Raw genomic sequence first — 23,011 nt, 5'->3', positions numbered from 1 at the left:
CTGTACCACAAAAAATGTTTTCTTGAATATGGTTATGAGAGAGGAAAGAGGGCATCTGATCATGAAAATCATGACAGATTAAGCAATGCTTTTTCTGAACTTATTTCGGAAATCGACGAAGCTTTAAATGAAAAGTGTTTTGAAGTTAGCTTCCTTACTGAGCGGTTACGCCAACTAAGTAACTGTGGTGAACTGGAAATTGATAACAGAGTAACAAAAACTTGTTGGTTTCACATTATGGGGATTCTCTTCTTTTTTCACATTCAACCGATAGGTCAAAGTCATCCGTTGTGTTCAAAACATGTTTTAAGCCAAACGAATTGGTTGAGCATATTAGATATTTATTGGAAAATTGCATCAACACCGAGGCATTACGAAATGAAGCAAAACAAAATACGTTTAACTTTAACAGGTTTTTATGTACTGACTCGGCCATTAGTAGTGCTTTTGATGGATTTAAGTTTACGCCAGCCTGGGAATAGTTTCTTAGCCATGTTGTAGGAAAAGACAAAAAAATTACAGATAACCTGAAACATAAATGTATTTCAGTGTACATGGATTTACATAATTTAATTATTGAACGAGACTTAACTCCAAAGCATGTAGCTTTGGCGCAATGTATTCACCACTACACGAGATCGAAGTTTATTCCAAGTTTGTTGATCAGGCTAGGGCACTGCATAAGTTACAAAATACTGACCAAGCTAAACAACCAAGTTTTGACGCATATCATTGTAACAAGTAATGAAGTTGATGTACCCTCAAACATTGTTCGTGATCCTAGTGTCCTTATTCATGGCGCTATAGATAACGATGATTTTAAGGAAGATACGTTTGATGGAAAATCAACCACACACGTCACAGCAATGGTACTTTATCAACCTGCAGGTATTGAAGGTATGCGCCAATTTAAGGGAGAAAAGATTCCTGTGCCTGAAACTGGATTGAAAGTTCCAGAAAACGCATTACTTGAATGTCAAGTGTTGAAAAAAGGGCCCCTCATAAAAAGAAACCCCGATCATTTTCCAAAGCCCAAAAAAAAAGAAAAAAAAAGCCATTTTTCGGTTGACCATGTTAGTCAACCGACTGACACTAAACATGATGTCACAAATATAGCGGTGATTTGATATGGGTACTTACACGGCTCGATCTGGAGTCCAAAGACAATATTTTGTTACCTAAACAAGCTTTAGCGCCAGATTGGACCCCTTTTAACCAAACTGTTTCAAAATCTGACATGCCGGTAAAAAAATTGGATTTTGCGCTATATTTCCAGCACCACCAACTACTAGCGATGCTGTGTACACTGTTATGAGTACCTAACTTTTTAAGAATAAATTATCAACTAGGCCAGAAGTATGCAGTTCTAAGTTGTGACATGGCAGTTTATTTACTGGCAAAATTAATTCAACTGCTAACAACTGGGTTTGAAAGACTTTTCCTTAGAATAGGAACCTTTCACTTGGCCAAAAATGTTCTATCAATAATAGGTCAGTATTTACAGGATTCAGGCTTTGTAGACATTGTTATAGAAAGTGGAATGTATGGCGAAAACACAATAAAGTCTGTATTGCATGCTATTCATTATAATAGAGGAATACAAGTACACAAGATTATGTACGAAGCATGCAGAAGACTACAGTTCAAGGAGTTCTTAGAAGAACGCATATAATTAGAAGGTAAAGAGCTTCCAAAAGATCTTGTAAAGAAGTTGCAAACATATACAATGGGCTTCAAGGAAGAAGCTTCAGCAGTTTTCGAGCTTATAGAGGAAGAACACAGCCAATTCTTTGAGAGTTTTAATAACTTTAGAAACGAAAAAGCAGCCAAAAACGAAACATTCAAGTACTGGGATCAATATTGTGATATGGTTGAGCTTCTATTGGATTGCGTCAAAGCAGATAGAGAAGGGAACTGGAATCTGCATATTAACGTATAGTGAAAAGAATGATTCCGTACTGCCTACTATTTAACCACTATAACTACGTTCGAGGATGTGTTATGTATTTAGAAGACATGTCTGACCTTCCCGTAGAGTTAGAAAATGCTTTTCAACAAGGAAATTTCTCGGTAAAAAAACGCCTGGAAAATTCAATAGTGTTGCAGCAGACCAGGCTCTAGAACAATCTCTCATCCGCTCATCCAAGATTCAAGGTGGTTTGATTGGATTGTCCTCAAATGAACATGCTGTACAGAGATGGTGTCTTCTTTACCATCACAAAGCAGATGTTACAACGACACTCCTCAACTTTTGTGACCTAGCCCAAGACCCAACAGGGGACGTTCAGCCGACGCACAAAGAGTGGAATGAAAGTCGCATCGAAAAAGATGAACAAGACGTGCAAACTGTGATAAACTTCTTTTTGCAACATGACAACCCTGTTGTTCAAAGGTTTATTGCGGACATTTTCCATCACGAAAGTAAAAAACAATACACAACGTTTCGGGATCTGGAATCTGATCCCGTCTTCAGACAACCCTTTTGCAGACTCAAATACTCCACTGAGAAACATAGTTAGTGGGACACTGTCACCATCAGATACAGCCGCCTCGTTCCTTCTTAGTATGGATATACTAGCTCAAGATAAATATACATCTTTTAAAACTGAAAGAATGGATCAAAAGAACAAAGGATTGTTTGCCCCAATACATCACAATAAGACTTTTTCATTTAATTCCATGTCTACAGAAGAAAACAAGAAGAAGAAGAGAACAACAACACTAGATGATAGCATTGCCAAGACGATTTTTTTGGCCTTTCAAAGAAAATTAAGTTTGGATGAAGTAATGAAGCACGAGTTGATGCCATACCCTCCCAGCTTAGCTCTTGAAAATGGACAGTAAAAAAAAAGTATTAAGTCAGAACTAATCAATTTTATAGAAAGTGATTCTCATTGCACCGAGTCTATGCAAACCTTAGACCAACTTCAAAATCAAGTCAACATTTTTTATGGAATGGCTCTAATACATAGCACTCCAAACGCAGTAGTTTCTAAGATGGAATATTTTGAAGAATTTGGGAAACATCAAATGACTAAGATTGAAATGACACTCAACCAAAGAAATACCAGTAGAGTTGATGTTGTTTACGACTCCTATAACGATACTTCAATGAAATGTGTCGAACACGATCTAAGAGCTGGTAACAAACTCCCCTTGGTTGTTAAAATACACAATGACTTGACGAAAATACCCACTCAGTGGTCTCAATATTTTTTGTTGTTTACAGAAAACAAACATAATCTAGTACAATACATTTCCAATTATATTTTGAAAACCATTCGAATTCCAAAGGGAAAACTATTAGTTTTATCTGGCTGTTTTGCAGAGGGAAAGAAATGTTTTTCTAAATATGATACAGGCGAGATCTCTGAAATGCCAAACCTGGCTAGTAATCATATTGAAGCTGACACCAGAATGTATATTCACGTTAATGATTGCCTTACTTCTGACACAAACGTTGAGCATGTTATTATCCATAGCCCGGACACAGACGTATTTGTTCTAGGTATCAGGTTCTGGGTAGAATTTTAAAAACTGGGTTCTAAAGGATTATGGATGAGAGTTGGCACCGGGGACAAAAGAAGGGGTTTAGGATGTCATATTGCCGCATCATCCTTAGGAAAAGATTTATGCGAAGTGCTGCCTGCAATTCATGCTTTAACCGGATGCGACACTACCAGTAAAATAAGTACAAAAAAGACAGCATTTAAATACTTTATGAAAAATGAAAACTCCTACCCTATACTGCTGTCGTTATGTCACTTGTCAATATCCCAGGAATCTATTCACCAATTAGAGTTGCTATACCTTCAACTTATTAAAAAGAAAGGCCAATCATGCGATGAGAGCCGCTTTCTTGAGTTTTCCACCACTCAATCTGCTATTCAAAATCTCAGCAAATTAGCATGCACATCTGACTGCTACAAACTGCACATCCTTAGATGTGCTGCTCAGTTACATCTATGGGAAAACTGTCTTCAAAGATTTGTTGAACCATTGGATCAGGAAAGCTATGGATATTACAAAGACAAAAATAATACATTCCGCTCGTTACTAATGACTCTTCCAGCGACTCCAGCATCATTAATTCAACCCTGCAAGTGCAAAAACTGTTCAAAGAACACATGTGGTTGCTCAAAAAACAAGTCTTCTTGTTGCTCATATTGTAAATGTGGAAGTGCTTGCAAGAACCCTTTCAAAAATGTAAAAAAATATGAAGAGAGCGAAGATTAGGGAGACAAGTAAGCCATCAGAATTACAAAAAGCTGAATTTTGAACCAAAATGTAAATAAACATTGTAAATAGTGCAAATATGTAAATGAAATTAATATTAATTGAACGTAAATTGAAGAGGGATAAAATAAAAACTTAGTGTACCTCAAATACATCTAAAAGTAAGTAACTGAAACTTGTTCAACCTTATGTAGTAAATTAGTTAATATTATTAATAATAATTTTATCTGTTATATTTATGTGGTATTTCCTTGTTGACGTCATTTATAGGTTCCATATCAAAACTCAATAATGTTACTTTAAATTTAAGTTAGCCTGTTGCATTCAAACCGATCACGTACGCAACTTGCTATCCTTGGCGCGCCTCGATACTAAGGATACTGTATTTACAGTCAACACTACTACGAATTTCCCACGCATACTCTTACTGAAATCAACGTAGCTCTGTTTTTTTTGCACAGATTTCTTTAAACTTGGTGTTGTTAGTTTTTCTAACCATAAATAGTTTGTAACATGCCCTAAACAAGCGCAATATTTCCAATATTTCATTTAAAAGTATTTTTTAATTTTATTTTTTTCAATAAATGTTGATTAGCGCCTAAAGTATAAGAGATAGAAGAAAGGTTGTAATAACCTTTTTGAAAGACAATATATTTAGGCGTAGATAGACGCTTAAACCACCTTTCTATCATTAACCATTTCAGAGTTAGACGCAGAAACGTAAACGACTGACGTGCGCAACTTCCACCCCTCCCCCCCGTGTTATGACCACCCTAGAAATGCGACATCATCGATTTTTTTCATCTACTAGATGTCCCCAACAATAATCAAAAGTCAAAATTTGTCAGACTTTCAGTGCATACTCAACCCGTTTAGCGCCCGGCCTATACAGGGTGATTGATATAAGTGTGCCAGCCGTTTTATTCAAAAACTATAAGAGATATCAAAAAAAGTTAAATGGTAAGTGCCTTGGATTTTTTATTTAAAAAATTGTAGTCAAGTCAAAAAATTTATTTTAGCCGCCATTTTTCCAATATGGCCGCCAACTTTGATTTTTCTTACGGAACACCCTGTATTTTATGATGTATTCTGGTAGAAAAGGTAATTTTAAGACGATTTTATTCTTGTGATTTTTTTCATAAACCTTACCGTTTTAAAGATAATAATGGTTAAAGTTTTGAAATTTCTGCATGAGAAAGAGTTTTGATAAAGGCCTAAGAAAGCATGCCAGCTGTTTTGCTCGAAAACCACTCAAAATTTCACAACTTTAACCATTATTATCTTTAAAACGGTTAGGTTTATAAAAAAAATCACAAGAATAAAATCGTCTTAAAATAACTTGTTCTACCAGAATACATCATAAAATACAGGGTGTTCCATAAGAAAAATCAAAGTTGGCGGCCATATTGGAAAAATGGCGGCTAAAATATTTTTTTTGACTTGACTATAATTTTTTTAATAAAAAATCCAAGGCACTTACCATTTAACTTTTTTTGATATCTCTTATAGTTTTCGAATAAAACCGCTGGCACACTTATATCAATCACCCTGTATACCAAGATCAGACACCTGTATGATGATCTGATGACTCTCAGTAGGAGAGGTGGTGGAGGTCCGATGATGACTAACAACAACGCTGTCACCCAACAGTAGATCACTGTTCTCTTCACCAGACACATAGGCTGTAACATATATACCAAGATCAGACACCTGTATGATGATCTGATGACTCTCAGTAGGAGAGGTGGTGGAGGTCCGATGATGACTAACAACACCGCTGTCACCCAACAGTAGATCACTGTTCTCTCCACCAGACACATAGGCTGTAACACATATACAGTAGACTCCCTCTTATCTGGCTCCTCGGGACCGAGGCCAGTCCGGATAACGGGTTTTCCGGTTAAACCGACGTCCTCAAAAACTCGTTAAAACGGACTGTTTACTGTGATATTCAACTTAAATTTAGGAGAGCGTTGTATTTAGACACGTTATCACTGGTCTCAAATCTTTCCCACGAGAACAGTTGTTTCAGTACTGCCCACTTCCTGCCGATCTAGTCCAGTTAAACCAATTTGCTGATAAAAATTATCCGGTTAAAGAGATGTCATTTCCGCCGAGTGTAGTCCAGTTAAACCGATGTCCGGTTAAAAGGTGTCCGGATAAGAGGGAGTTTACTGTACCAAGATCAGACACCTGTATGATGATCTGATGACTCTCAGTAGGATAAGTAGCATATGTCTAATGATGACTAACAAAACTGCTGTTACCCAACAGTAGATCACTGTTTGTTCACAGTCAATAAAAATATGAAAAATATTTTTATTCTATATTATGGTTTTAACTTGCAAGTTTATAACTACAGTATGGTCCACGAACAGTTGAGGGGTGAGCCTATTTACCACGTGACTTCGAAGGAGCCAATGAGGAGCACGCACTGTTGCCAAATCTTATAATATTGTGAAAATTTGAAAATATTGGTTTTGTATATATTAATTAGTGTAAAAAATTATAGAACGGGCGATGTTGCAACGTTGCGCTAGTCCAGTCTTGCTATTGGCTGCTACCAACTGCAGACTATTGTGGCCCCTAGTGTAAGCTGTTACACTAACATCTGTAACGTGCCGTTTTTCCCGCACGGAATATATACGCTATTCCGTAGTTATAGCGGGAAAGACGTCACCAACTCTCGCCAGCAGATCGCTCAAGTCGGCGTGCTGGGAAGTTTCCAGGGTTCAGATAAAAATTATTTATTTAATTAACTCAAAAAACTAGCACAGGTACAGATTTGTATAGACGCAAAAATGTAGTGTGAATCAGGTGTGAACTCAGTACCGGTAACCAACAACGCTACTGTACCATCATCATCGTTCACCCCTGGGAACAGCTAATTAAATTAAATTTAAAAATAATGAAAAAAAAACGTTCAACGAAATGTTGAAACAAATTAATGTTGCAGTTTCGTCAACTTCAACACTTAGAATATTTCTTAGATGTATACTTAGCGTGCTCCACCCGACCTCGTGTTTGCACGACCTGCAGAGACGGGTTCAACTTTGCCCGCAGCAGTTCTTAACACCAATCTAATATCTCGGCAAAATATTCGCTAAAACCCCGTCACCCTCAATCTATATTGTAATCACAATATTAAATGAAATATTTATCCTTAAGAATCTTTATCGTCACCCACGGGAGCCCTAGCATACGCTAAAGCGGACTTATACAGGTTCCAACACCCGACAAAGACCCTACCGTGAGTTGTATGTCTAGGGTTAATCGCTAAGTAATAACTCTGAACAATAGTAAACACTATTAAAACAAACGGTGAATTACCTGTATACTCCAGGGATCTTCACTAACCCACTCTTGGCACTACGCAAAATCACGTTAGCGGCAAAATCACTATGAACACTAAGTTACGTCCTGACTCTGTCAAGCGCAGGATTAGAATGTCCCTTGTATCCCTAGCCCACAAGGGATCTCCTCTCTTTCCCCCTCCCTAATCCATTAGGTCGGATTAGGGAGGGTTATCTTCCCAGCTGATCGGTGACGTCACGAGTTCAAACTTGGCGCTGTCACATCACAACGCCAAGACAGCCGACTAGTGGTACAGGTTATGTTGTTAATGTTGTTATTCACCTGCGCCGACTGTGAAATTATACGGCGGAACTTTAAGATCATCGCTGATGTAAACAGAGCGTATAATTTCCACGGCGTGATGTGTAACTTAGTGTCCGACAAAGTGTATGCATGTTATGTACGCGATATTGTATTTGTGATCGCGGTTCACCACCCTAGCCTAAACAACAACTTTGACCGTACTTCCCAAAGGTGTATATTAGGTATGGGGGTTACACGGAAACGGTTTATCACTCGTTTTGTACACAACAATACTATACTGTGACTTGTGAATCTCAACAATAATGTCTTAAGTGATTTTGCCAAAAGTGAGGTTATCCCTACTCAACCCTAGGATAGGCCTAAAACAGCCTATTTACCTTACCATGATAGGTTTACCACTGTCACCAACCAGGTAAGGTATAGGCCTACCGATAATTAGATAATAAATGTAAAATCTTTACCCCCCTATAATTTTGACCCATTACACATCTCACCTAGACTAAGGCCCTGGGTGTTACCAGGCTGGGTACCGAGCTCTCTTGTACTAACATGTCCACTGTCCTTGCGGCCACCATGCGATGAAAACAACTGGGCAGCCCTGGAACAACATTTCTTGGTACAGAGTTTTAAGTATATATAAAAGTAGGCCTACTGTAAGTAGCTTCTTAACATATACGAGACCCAGCTAATGGGACAAAAATAAATGTATTAAATATACAGCACAGGCAAAAAACACAGTTTAGCTAAAAAAGCAATCTACTAGATACTACAAAAGAAATTAATTCACTGCTATCTTATTCGAGGAGGACATCTATAAGTATAAAAGAGGGGTCTGACTTAGGGGAGGTACGAATGAGGCATTTAGTTCAAAATTCCTCCGTGAACAGCACTGTAGTAGAGAGCACTTTGGCAATGAAGGTTTGCGTTCATAAAATAAAATTATAAATGTCCCAAATTCAATTTTATTATTTTTTAATTATAAAATTAAACCATGATAACCTAACCGAACTAACCAAACTTGCTGATAAAGAAATAATATAACAAAAGTTTAGTATTCTTAAACGACATGGTATATTAGGTGAGGTCAATACTTCAGTATGATAATATTTTTGTTGGGCATCACTCACCTTATTGAAGTCACGAGAACGTAGTCCTTGTCATGTCACAATCATACACAGTTCGTTGCACATAAAAATATACAAAAATAAAAATAAAAATAAATACAAATTTAAAATATCAGACAAAAGTTCTCAACACCGACGTTTCGCCGCACCAAAATCAACGTGCGGCGTTTTCAAGGTTATTTCTCTTCTCACGCAATCGTTGTGAGCGCCTAACCACGACTGACGACCCCGGTGGTGGAGGAGGGGGAGGGGGGGCTCTGTTATCAAGAACAGCTGATGGCATTATCTTCTTTTGTTTAGATTTTTCTATGCATCCTTTAATTTCTTTCTCTATTAGTGTATTGTAAACCGGGCTGATATCAATGGATGCGTTGGCTAATGAATCTTGATCTGAAGTAATAAACAAAGCCTCAATAATATTCCTTTTCTTCCAATTAGGCTCCTTGTATAATATACAGCTTTCCTCCCACTTTATACAATGCCCGGTGTCATGAACGTGTTCAGATATTTTTGAACCATAGGTTACACGTGTATCAACTTTTTTCATGTGTTCATGAACCCGTATGAGAGCCGGTCTTGAAGTTTGACCTACATAGCTACGTTTACACGAGCATGGGACCTTGTACACCACGTTTTTATTGTCATTACCACAGTTAGGAGGTTTCACTTTAGATACCTGTCTTCTTATCGTGTTTTTTGAGGTAAAGACCGTCCTAATACCTTGCTTAGCATTCACGCGCCGTATTTTCTCCGAAAGGTTTTTAATATACGGAATGCATACTGTGGCCAGAGGTTTGTTATCTTTAGGTGGTAAACTTGTATCAGAGCTGGATATTTTTCTTAAGGCTTTATTTATGAATCTTTTAGGGTACCCACTGTTAAGTAAGCGGTTTTTTATAGTTACTACCTCATGCTGAAAAGTCTGTTCATCACTACAGATTAGTTTCGCCTTTTTAATAAGCCCAATTATTAAACCTAATTTTACGTGGTCCGGATGGTATGAATCAAAATGCAAATATTGTCCTGTTGCCGTAGGCTTCTTGTACATACTGGTATGCCAAGTGTCCGAGGACCTATCCACCATTACATCTAAGAACGGAAGTTTACAATCATTTTCAAATTCAATAGTGAATTTAATAGTATCACAAATGCTGTTTATATGCTCCTTGAACCTATTAAGCTCTGAAATGCCACTTTCCCACAAGCAAAAAACATCGTCCACGTAACGCAACCATAACCTAGGCTTAACCTCAGCTGTTGTAATAGCTTTATGTTCAAAGTCATCCATGAAGATGTTACTTAAAATGGGACTTAGTACACCTCCCATTGCCATGCCAGCCGTTTGGGCGTAAAAAGTATCTTCAAACTGGAAGTAATTGTTATTTACACAGACCGTGAGCAGTTCCATGATTGAGTCAATTGGTAGTTTAGTTCTCTCAGGAAGAGTGTCATCAATCATCAATTTTTGTTTAACAATCTCCAAACATGGGACAATAGGTACATTGGGAAATAGATTAGTCACATCAAAGCTGACCATTATCGTCTTGTCATTAAGAGTATAATCCCTTATCTTTTGTACAAAATCTTCCGAATTTCTTAAATGGGACGTTGAGTGGCCAAATAATGGGGACAAAATAGGTAATAACCATTTGGACAACTCATAGGTAGGAGCTCCAATAGCACTCACAATTGGTCTTAACAGTATGTTTTCTTTGTGCAACTTAGGTAGTCCATATAGATGGGGAGCTTTACAGTATTGTGGACTGAGTCGGAAAAATGTACTGTCAGCAATGTATTGTTTATTATTCTTTAATGCTGCCTTAATTTTATTCTGTACACTGTTTGTCGGATTTCGATTAAGAAGTTTGTATTGTCCCCCAACAATTATTTCATTGATTTTATTACTGTAGTCAATTTTGTCCAAGACCACAACAGCTCCACCTTTGTCAGACGGTACAATTACAATAGATTCGTCACATTGTAAATCATGCAGACACTTCTTTTCAACCGAAGTAAGGTTTGGTTTTAAAACCGTGGGTTTTTTTTATCATATACAAACCATTCATACAAACCATCATATACAATAAGGGATTATACTCTTAATGACAAGACGATAATGGTCAGCTTTGATGTGACTAATCTATTTCCCAATGTACCTATTGTCCCATGTTTGGAGATTGTTAAACAAAAATTGATGATTGATGACACTCTTCCTGAGAGAACTAAACTACCAATTGACTCAATCATGGAACTGCTCACGGTCTGTGTAAATAACAATTACTTCCAGTTTGAAGATACTTTTTACGCCCAAACGGCTGGCATGGCAATGGGAGGTGTACTAAGTCCCATTTTAAGTAACATCTTCATGGATGACTTTGAACATAAAGCTATTACAACAGCTGAGGTTAAGCCTAGGTTATGGTTGCGTTACGTGGACGATGTTTTTTGCTTGTGGGAAAGTGGCATTTCAGAGCTTAATAGGTTCAAGGAGCATATAAACAGCATTTGTGATACTATTAAATTCACTATTGAATTTGAAAATGATTGTAAACTTCCGTTCTTAGATGTAATGGTGGATAGGTCCTCGGACACTTGGCATACCAGTATGTACAAGAAGCCTACGGCAACAGGACAATATTTGCATTTTGATTCATACCATCCGGACCACGTAAAATTAGGTTTAATAATTGGGCTTATTAAAAAGGCGAAACTAATCTGTAGTGATGAACAGACTTTTCAGCATGAGGTAGTAACTATAAAAAACCGCTTACTTAACAGTGGGTACCCTAAAAGATTCATAAATAAAGCCTTAAGAAAAATATCCAGCTCTGATACAAGTTTACCACCTAAAGATAACAAACCTCTGGCCACAGTATGCATTCCGTATATTAAAAACCTTTCGGAGAAAATACGGCGCGTGAATGCTAAGCAAGGTATTAGGACGGTCTTTACCTCAAAAAACACGATAAGAAGACAGGTATCTAAAGTGAAACCTCCTAACTGTGGTAATGACAATAAAAACGTGGTGTACAAGGTCCCATGCTCGTGTAAACGTAGCTATGTAGGTCAAACTTCAAGACCGGCTCTCATACGGGTTCATGAACACATGAAAAAAGTTGATACACGTGTAACCTATGGTTCAAAAATATCTGAACACGTTCATGACACCGGGCATTGTATAAAGTGGGAGGAAAGCTGTATATTATACAAGGAGCCTAATTGGAAGAAAAGGAATATTATTGAGGCTTTGTTTATTACTTCAGATCAAGATTCATTAGCCAACGCATCCATTGATATCAGCCCGGTTTACAATACACTAATAGAGAAAGAAATTAAAGGATGCATAGAAAAATCTAAACAAAAGAAGATAATGCCATCAGCTGTTCTTGATAACAGAGCCCCCCCTCCCCCTCCTCCACCACCGGGGTCGTCAGTCGTGGTTAGGCGCTCACAACGATTGCGTGAGAAGAGAAATAACCTTGAAAACGCCGCACGTTGATTTTGGTGCGGCGAAACGTCGGTGTTGAGAACTTTTGTCTGATATTTTAAATTTGTATTTATTTTTATTTTTATTTTTGTATATTTTTATGTGCAACGAACTGTGTATGATTGTGACATGACAAGGACTACGTTCTCGTGACTTCAATAAGGTGAGTGATGCCCAACAAAAATATTATCATACTGAAGTATTGACCTCACCTAATATACCATGTCGTTTAAGAATAGAATTTGTACCCGGTATGGGCCCGGAGTTTTACACATGGTTAAAGATCTGGAAAAAGCTTTAATAAAGAAAGCTCTTAACGCCAACCACTTGACCTTCTTAATAAAATGCAGAGCTAGCGGGGTTATCCCTGATGGATTACTTTTAAAATCACCATTAAAGGACAATAAATCTAACGGAATATTGCTTGAAGCCAGTAACAAACTTCTTCGCAACAGAATTAACCAAGTAAGATTAGCTAAGTATATAAATAGCGAAAGAGTGGATTTGTTAAAGTGTAGGCTAATGGATACTATGGATATGGTGGATTTAGAACCAATTTTATTCAAATTCCGGTTAAAATATGACAGGGTTTATAATTCCAAAGGCGTCAAACAAAAAGTTAAGTTTGAACGATTATTGCAAAGTAAGAACAAACAACGTGCTGGCCATTGTGCAAGTTTGAACGTAACATCAGATAACGCCGATCGGCTGGACAAACTGGTAGTCAACATCTCGAGTAGGATATTACAAGATAAGGAAAAACATGTTTTGAGCAAAGGTTTAAACTTCGGTATTGCCCCTGGTCATGTGTCCAATGTTGACATAATAGCTTCTATTGAACCTGCTTTATCTTCTTTGACACCTGACGTTAGAGATTACCATAGATTTGGTATTGTTAATACTTTAAAAAAACCCACGGTTTTAAAACCAAACCTTACTTCGGTTGAAAAGAAGTGTCTGCATGATTTACAATGTGACGAATCTATTGTAATTGTACCGTCTGACAAAGGTGGAGCTGTTGTGGTCTTGGACAAAATTGACTACAGTAATAAAATCAATGAAATAATTGTTGGGGGACAATACAAACTTCTTAATCGAAATCCGACAAACAGTGTACAGAATAAAATTAAGGCAGCATTAAAGAATAATAAACAATACATTGCTGACAGTACATTTTTCCGACTCAGTCCACAATACTGTAAAGCTCCCCATCTATATGGACTACCTAAGTTGCACAAAGAAAACATACCGTTAAGACCAATTGTGAGTGCTATTGGAGCTCCTACCTATGAGTTGTCCAAATGGTTATTACCTATTTTGTCCCCATTATTTGGCCACTCAACGTCCCATTTAAGAAATTCGGAAGATTTTGTACAAAAGATAAGGGATTATACTCTTAATGACAAGACGATAATGGTCAGCTTTGATGTGACTAATCTATTTCCCAATGTACCTATTGTCCCATGTTTGGAGATTGTTAAACAAAAATTGATGATTGATGACACTCTTCCTGAGAGAACTAAACTACCAATTGACTCAATCATGGAACTGCTCACGGTCTGTGTAAATAACAATTACTTCCAGTTTGAAGATACTTTTTACGCCCAAACGGCTGGCATGGCAATGGGAGGTGTACTAAGTCCCATTTTAAGTAACATCTTCATGGATGACTTTGAACATAAAGCTATTACAACAGCTGAGGTTAAGCCTAGGTTATGGTTGCGTTACGTGGACGATGTTTTTTGCTTGTGGGAAAGTGGCATTTCAGAGCTTAATAGGTTCAAGGAGCATATAAACAGCATTTGTGATACTATTAAATTCACTATTGAATTTGAAAATGATTGTAAACTTCCGTTCTTAGATGTAATGGTGGATAGGTCCTCGGACACTTGGCATACCAGTATGTACAAGAAGCCTACGGCAACAGGACAATATTTGCATTTTGATTCATACCATCCGGACCACGTAAAATTAGGTTTAATAATTGGGCTTATTAAAAAGGCGAAACTAATCTGTAGTGATGAACAGACTTTTCAGCATGAGGTAGTAACTATAAAAAACCGCTTACTTAACAGTGGGTACCCTAAAAGATTCATAAATAAAGCCTTAAGAAAAATATCCAGCTCTGATACAAGTTTACCACCTAAAGATAACAAACCTCTGGCCACAGTATGCATTCCGTATATTAAAAACCTTTCGGAGAAAATACGGCGCGTGAATGCTAAGCAAGGTATTAGGACGGTCTTTACCTCAAAAAACACGATAAGAAGACAGGTATCTAAAGTGAAACCTCCTAACTGTGGTAATGACAATAAAAACGTGGTGTACAAGGTCCCATGCTCGTGTAAACGTAGCTATGTAGGTCAAACTTCAAGACCGGCTCTCATACGGGTTCATGAACACATGAAAAAAGTTGATACACGTGTAACCTATGGTTCAAAAATATCTGAACACGTTCATGACACCGGGCATTGTATAAAGTGGGAGGAAAGCTGTATATTATACAAGGAGCCTAATTGGAAGAAAAGGAATATTATTGAGGCTTTGTTTATTACTTCAGATCAAGATTCATTAGCCAACGCATCCATTGATATCAGCCCGGTTTACAATACACTAATAGAGAAAGAAATTAAAGGATGCATAGAAAAATCTAAACAAAAGAAGATAATGCCATCAGCTGTTCTTGATAACAGAGCCCCCCCTCCCCCTCCTCCACCACCGGGGTCGTCAGTCGTGGTTAGGCGCTCACAACGATTGCGTGAGAAGAGAAATAACCTTGAAAACGCCGCACGTTGATTTTGGTGCGGCGAAACGTCGGTGTTGAGAACTTTTGTCTGATATTTTAAATTTGTATTTATTTTTATTTTTATTTTTGTATATTTTTATGTGCAACGAACTGTGTATGATTGTGACATGACAAGGACTACGTTCTCGTGACTTCAATAAGGTGAGTGATGCCCAACAAAAATATTATCATACTGAAGTATTGACCTCACCTAATATACCATGTCGTTTAAGAATAGAATTTGTACCCGGTATGGGCCCGGAGTTTTACACATGGTTAAAGATCTGGAAAAAGCTTTAATAAAGAAAGCTCTTAACGCCAACCACTTGACCTTCTTAATAAAATGCAGAGCTAGCGGGGTTATCCCTGATGGATTACTTTTAAAATCACCATTAAAGGACAATAAATCTAACGGAATATTGCTTGAAGCCAGTAACAAACTTCTTCGCAACAGAATTAACCAAGTAAGATTAGCTAAGTATATAAATAGCGAAAGAGTGGATTTGTTAAAGTGTAGGCTAATGGATACTATGGATATGGTGGATTTAGAACCAATTTTATTCAAATTCCGGTTAAAATATGACAGGGTTTATAATTCCAAAGGCGTCAAACAAAAAGTTAAGTTTGAACGATTATTGCAAAGTAAGAACAAACAACGTGCTGGCCATTGTGCAAGTTTGAACGTAACATCAGATAACGCCGATCGGCTGGACAAACTGGTAGTCAACATCTCGAGTAGGATATTACAAGATAAGGAAAAACATGTTTTGAGCAAAGGTTTAAACTTCGGTATTGCCCCTGGTCATGTGTCCAATGTTGACATAATAGCTTCTATTGAACCTGCTTTATCTTCTTTGACACCTGACGTTAGAGATTACCATAGATTTGGTATTGTTAATACTTTAAAAAAACCCACGGTTTTAAAACCAAACCTTACTTCGGTTGAAAAGAAGTGTCTGCATGATTTACAATGTGACGAATCTATTGTAATTGTACCGTCTGACAAAGGTGGAGCTGTTGTGGTCTTGGACAAAATTGACTACAGTAATAAAATCAATGAAATAATTGTTGGGGGACAATACAAACTTCTTAATCGAAATCCGACAAACAGTGTACAGAATAAAATTAAGGCAGCATTAAAGAATAATAAACAATACATTGCTGACAGTACATTTTTCCGACTCAGTCCACAATACTGTAAAGCTCCCCATCTATATGGACTACCTAAGTTGCACAAAGAAAACATACCGTTAAGACCAATTGTGAGTGCTATTGGAGCTCCTACCTATGAGTTGTCCAAATGGTTATTACCTATTTTGTCCCCATTATTTGGCCACTCAACGTCCCATTTAAGAAATTCGGAAGATTTTGTACAAAAGATAAGGGATTATACTCTTAATGACAAGACGATAATGGTCAGCTTTGATGTGACTAATCTATTTCCCAATGTACCTATTGTCCCATGTTTGGAGATTGTTAAACAAAAATTGATGATTGATGACACTCTTCCTGAGAGAACTAAACTACCAATTGACTCAATCATGGAACTGCTCACGGTCTGTGTAAATAACAATTACTTCCAGTTTGAAGATACTTTTTACGCCCAAACGGCTGGCATGGCAATGGGAGGTGTACTAAGTCCCATTTTAAGTAACATCTTCATGGATGACTTTGAACATAAAGCTATTACAACAGCTGAGGTTAAGCCTAGGTTATGGTTGCGTTACGTGGACGATGTTTTTTGCTTGTGGGAAAGTGGCATTTCAGAGCTTAATAGGTTCAAGGAGCATATAAACAGCATTTGTGATACTATTAAATTCACTATTGAATTTGAAAATGATTGTAAACTTCCGTTCTTAGATGTAATGGTGGATAGGTCCTCGGACACTTGGCATACCAGTATGTACAAGAAGCCTACGGCAACAGGACAATATTTGCATTTTGATTCATACCATCCGGACCACGTAAAATTAGGTTTAATAATTGGGCTTATTAAAAAGGCGAAACTAATCTGTAGTGATGAACAGACTTTTCAGCATGAGGTAGTAACTATAAAAAACCGCTTACTTAACAGTGGGTACCCTAAAAGATTCATAAATAAAGCCTTAAGAAAAATATCCAGCTCTGATACAAGTTTACCACCTAAAGATAACAAACCTCTGGCCACAGTATGCATTCCGTATATTAAAAACCTTTCGGAGAAAATACGGCGCGTGAATGCTAAGCAAGGTATTAGGACGGTCTTTACCTCAAAAAACACGATAAGAAGACAGGTATCTAAAGTGAAACCTCCTAACTGTGGTAATGACAATAAAAACGTGGTGTACAAGGTCCCATGCTCGTGTAAACGTAGCTATGTAGGTCAAACTTCAAGACCGGCTCTCATACGGGTTCATGAACACATGAAAAAAGTTGATACACGTGTAACCTATGGTTCAAAAATATCTGAACACGTTCATGACACCGGGCATTGTATAAAGTGGGAGGAAAGCTGTATATTATACAAGGAGCCTAATTGGAAGAAAAGGAATATTATTGAGGCTTTGTTTATTACTTCAGATCAAGATTCATTAGCCAACGCATCCATTGATATCAGCCCGGTTTACAATACACTAATAGAGAAAGAAATTAAAGGATGCATAGAAAAATCTAAACAAAAGAAGATAATGCCATCAGCTGTTCTTGATAACAGAGCCCCCCCTCCCCCTCCTCCACCACCGGGGTCGTCAGTCGTGGTTAGGCGCTCACAACGATTGCGTGAGAAGAGAAATAACCTTGAAAACGCCGCACGTTGATTTTGGTGCGGCGAAACGTCGGTGTTGAGAACTTTTGTCTGATATTTTAAATTTGTATTTATTTTTATTTTTATTTTTGTATATTTTTATGTGCAACGAACTGTGTATGATTGTGACATGACAAGGACTACGTTCTCGTGACTTCAATAAGGTGAGTGATGCCCAACAAAAATATTATCATACTGAAAAGTTTAGTAATCGGAAAAATAATTCTGTTTATTAAATAAAACTAGAATTTGCTCAATTAAAATTTTGTAATGACTTAATAATAAAATTAAACTGTAATAACCGAACCAAACCAACCAAACTTGCTGATTATAAAAAATCTTGGACAAAAAGTTAATGCTACCAGCAGGATTCGAACCCGGGTCCTACAGTATATCAGCCCGGCACGCTAACCATTAGACCACCGAGGCCGATGGCTATCTACAGTTTTGTTACGGTAATGGCGTTCCCTCAGCTAATAAGAAGCCCACAGCTGTCATCGTAGCCTCTTCTATACCTCCCCTGAGTAAATACCATAAAAGAGGATGTTTGTATATATATATATATATGTTTGGCAGTGATAAACTCAGACACCGCTGAACCGATTGCCACGAAACTTGGTACATACGTGTAGAATTTCATGGAATAGGTTTATGCACCATCAATTTCGTGATCCGTCCAATCAGCTCCGCCCCAGTGGCTCTGGAGTTTCCCATGTTAACCTTATGAGAAATGGAATTAATGAATCTTAACAGCTGTTTCAATTAAACAAGTTGGTTCTGTTCTATGATGTTCAATAGCATTAAAGTTACAAGGATTACCAACAGGGTGCAGCACTATTATTTCTTTTACATTTATGACAACAGCTAATTTGCAACCAAAAGGTGAGTGAGCATAGCGAACGAACTTCAACCTGGAGGCGAGTTAGCGTAGTGAACGAGCTAACCTGAAGGCAAGTGAGCGCAGCGAACGAGCTCCAACCTAAAGGTGAGTGAGCGTAGCGAACGAACTTCAACCAGGACGTGATTGAGCCGAATAGAAAGACCAAAAATATTGTCTACCCACTAGCATTAATATAAGAGCAATAATAAAGAATCGGTTATCCTTTGTACTATATGTGTTTCATTAGTTGTCGTACGTATTTTAATTTAGTTATAAGCACTTCATATACAATAAGACAATTAAACGTTACGGTACTTAAATTATAAATAGTGAAAGGAAAGACAACGTCTGCCGGGTTCAGCTAGTACTATATATTTAGAAACAACTAGCTGCTGTACCCGTGCTTCGCAACGGGAAGATGTACTATAGTACTGCCTAATCCAAACACTTGTTAAGTAGTTTGAATTTATAAACAAAAGCCACTAAATTTATACAAAAAAGTATAACCTACATTCTAATTGTCCTACTGTTTACATGAAAATATATCAATAACATTATTTTTATAACTTTAATAACTCGAAAGCAGAGCCTGGGTTCATACAGCAACGGTTATAGAATATGTTTTTCCATAATCAATGACATGATTTTAGAGTAAATAAACCTGCCATATAGTTGTGTAAAATATTATATTTAATTTCTTTGGATCAGCTGTCTTAATAAATTGTGAAATAAGCAATTTGGCAGTTCTGTTGTTTACATGTCAACGCCGTCCAAAGACTCGCCTGTCTCATCATCACAGGTGCAATGAGCAGCTGTCCGGGAGCCTCACTGGACTGCCTTCTCAACCTCACTCCAATTGACCTGTATGTCAGGGTCACTGCGAGGAGGACTGCCTACAGACTCCAGTGCGAAAACCTTTGGTTGGATGTTGGAGGATCCCGAGGGCACTCTTGGATCACTCAGATGGTAAGAAGAGAGGTACTGGACATGCCTTTGGACCACATGCCGATTAGATTCTTCTTCTCCAGGCCATTCACCGTCCTTCTTCCAGCCAGGGATGAGTGGATGTCGGGTGGGAATCCTCTTCCACAAGGCGACCTTGAATGGTACACTGACGGTTCAAAGGTAAGAAGCCCAGGGTCTGGAATTCATGGAGTGCAGAACGGGGTGGACGTTTGTCTTCCTATGGGCACTCACCCAACTGTGTTCCAGGCTGAAATGACTGCGATAATGGAATGTGCTACGGAGAACCTGAGGCTAGGCTTCAGGGACATCAATATTTCCATTTTTACAGACAGCCAGGCTGCGCTCAAAGCGCTTGACTCCTACGAATTCAATTCCAAGGTGGTCTGGGACTGCCTCTCTGCAGTATGCGACCTGGGCAGGCGCAACAAGGTAACACTCTGTTGGGTTTCTGGACACTCAGGGATAGAAGGGAACGAGGTGGCTGACAGGGTAGCAAATGTCGTGTCAGCCTCAGACTTCGTGGGACCATAGCCTTTCTCTGGAATCTCTCGTGGGCATGCATGTCACTCAGTCATGTCATGGGCTCAGGAGAAACACAGGAAAATATGGTTTAGGCTTCAGCACCACAGGGTAAGTAAGCTCACCCTCTTCTCCCCTTCCCAGACGGTCGCCTCCAATGCTCTACGTTTAGTAGACAGGAGGCAACTCAGACAGATCACAGGATTGGTCACCAGTGGCCAGGGCTTCCTGAAATTGCACCTGCATCGCTTGAGGATTCACAATGGAGACACTGTGTAAGAAATGTGGGCAGTCAGAGGAGACTGCAGATCACCTACTCTACGACTGCACAGCTCTGAACGAGTTAAGGTATAGTACTCTTGGAGCAATGACAAGGGGCAGACACCTTCCTCAGGAGGAGCTCATAGATAGGATGCTGAAATTCATTAAGCAACTCAGGTTTGACGGACTCTGATGTATCATGTGGGGAGCGCAAAAGGCCCATCAGTGGCTGACGTGCAACAGGACAAGGTCCGCCCCTACAGAATCAATCAATCAATCATCAATGTCAACGCAAAGGTAAACATTGTGAATTTTCTCATGCTTCCATGGAGACTGTGATGAGTGCACCAATACTGTTCAAAACCAGCTGGACAATTATTTGTTTTTAAAAGTATAACTTTGGTTTTGTTTATTCTAATGAGTTGCTATGGTTACAAAACAGTTCATTCCTGGTTTTTAAAATTCATACACTTATGTTTTTGTCATGCTTATTAAATTCTATTTTCTATCAGTTTCTTCAATAATTTCATCATAAAAGTAACAAAATAGTTAAAGAAGAACCTACTTCTTCAGTGGTGACCCCAACGTGATTATTTCTTACCAAAATTTAGCAAAATTACAATACAATGTCTACTACTCAAGAAGGTAACTCCATAGAACGAATTACTGTGGAGATTCCACAATTTTGGCCAGCAGATCCTGAGCTGTGGTTTGCGCAGGTCGAGACCCAATTCTCTTTGGCTCGGATCACATCTGATGAAACAAAATTCTTTTATGTTTGTGGAAACCTTGATGCTAAATACGCTGCTGAAGTGAGAGACATCCTCACAAAACCACCAACCGAGGGAAAATACGAAAAACTGAAAACAGAATTAATACAACGCCTAAGTTCTTCACAGGAACAGAAGACCAGACGTCACCTAGAACATGAAGAAATGGGAGACCGTAAGCCCTCGCAGCTCCTCAGACATCTTCGCGCTTTGGCTGGTACCGTTGTGCCTGACACTGTGCTGAAAACTCTGTGGTTGAGTCGTCTGCCTTCATCCACTCAAGCCATTTTAGCAACACAAAAGTCGTCTGAGCTTGATGCACTAGCCGAGTTGGCTGACGCCATGCTTGAAATTAGTCTGCAACATCAAGTTACAGAAGCAGCTGACCCTAACAGTCCCAACTCCAAAGAAGCAATGATGGAGCGACTGACGATCCTGATGACATCTAAAATGGGTGAAATCGTAAGCACTCTTTAGCACGACATTTCAACTATCAAAGAAGATCTGCAGAGTAATCAAAATCGTCGTCCAACATGGAGTTCAAGTCCGGTTCGGCGATCAAGATCACGCTCCAAGAACACGACAAGAGACGATGTTTGCTGGTACCACAAGCGATTCGGTAATGCAGCAACTAAGTGCACCAGGCCTTGCAGTTTCCAAGCCAACAACTCGGGAAACGATCTCGGGAGTCTCTAATGGCGGCCAGCGACTCCTCCGATCTACAGACATCTCGCCGCCTCTTCGTCACAGACAAGGTAACAAAACAACAGTTCCTCATTGACACTGGAGCAGATGTTTGTGTCGAAAAATGCTTTCAGGTAAAATACTCAAATCTGACTATACACTATATGCAGCAAACAACACTGAAATTGCCACTTACGGGTTGCATACCTTATCGTTAGACCTAGGCCTACGTCGAGCATTTGTGTGGCGTTTTATCATAGCTGATGTTGCCAAACCGATCATTAGAGTTGACTTTCTTCATCATTATGATTTATTAGTGGATGTTCGACATCAGTGTTTGATTGATCAGGTAACCTCTCTCGTTTCCACGGGTCGCGCAATATGCTCCAATTTGGTAAGTGGTATTAAAGCAATAAATGAAAACCAACCAAATGTCTACATGCAGCTCCTTCAATCATATGCGTCCCTTATTCGACCGGCAGGTAAACCTTCTGTCCCTGTCAAACACCAAACAGAACACCATATCCAGACAACCCCAGGACCACCAGTCTTTAGCAAACCCCGTCGTCTAGCCCCGAACAAGTTAAAGCTAGCAAAAAAAGAATTTGAGGTTATGGTCCAGTTAGGTATAGCTAGACCTTCTTCTAGCAGCTGGTCATCCCCTCTTCATATGGTTCCCAAAAAAGGAGACAAATGGAGACCATGTGGAGACTACAGAGCCCTAAATGCCAGAACCATTCCTGATCGCTACCCTATTCCTCACATTCAGGACTTTTCTCTAAATTTGTATGGTAAAAAAGTTGTCTCTACTATAGATCTTATTCGTGCTTACCACCAGATCCCTGTAGCTCCTGATGACATTCATAAGACTGCTATAACAACATCTTTTGGTCTTTTCA

At 38.6% G+C, this 23,011-nt stretch overlaps 1 protein-coding gene across 1 annotated transcript in view; it reads right to left on the bottom strand.

Annotated features, from left to right (window-relative positions):
- Window positions 1–23,011, bottom strand: part of LOC128998485 (nonsense-mediated mRNA decay factor SMG8) — a 309,227-nt gene that overhangs the window by 70,126 nt on the left and 216,090 nt on the right. The window contains exon 17 of the mRNA XM_054424638.1: window positions 8,349–8,452. Coding sequence (XP_054280613.1) covers window positions 8,349–8,452 — 104 coding nt within the window. The remainder of the gene's footprint in view (window positions 1–8,348; window positions 8,453–23,011) is intronic.

The sequence above is a fragment of the Macrosteles quadrilineatus genome, unplaced genomic scaffold, assembly GCF_028750875.1.
Source record: "Macrosteles quadrilineatus isolate MER2022 unplaced genomic scaffold, UCM_ALF_1.0 Scaffold_1__1_contigs__length_201487025, whole genome shotgun sequence".
NCBI lineage: Eukaryota > Metazoa > Arthropoda > Insecta > Hemiptera > Cicadellidae > Macrosteles > Macrosteles quadrilineatus.
This window is presented reverse-complemented; position numbering and strand designations above follow the sequence as displayed.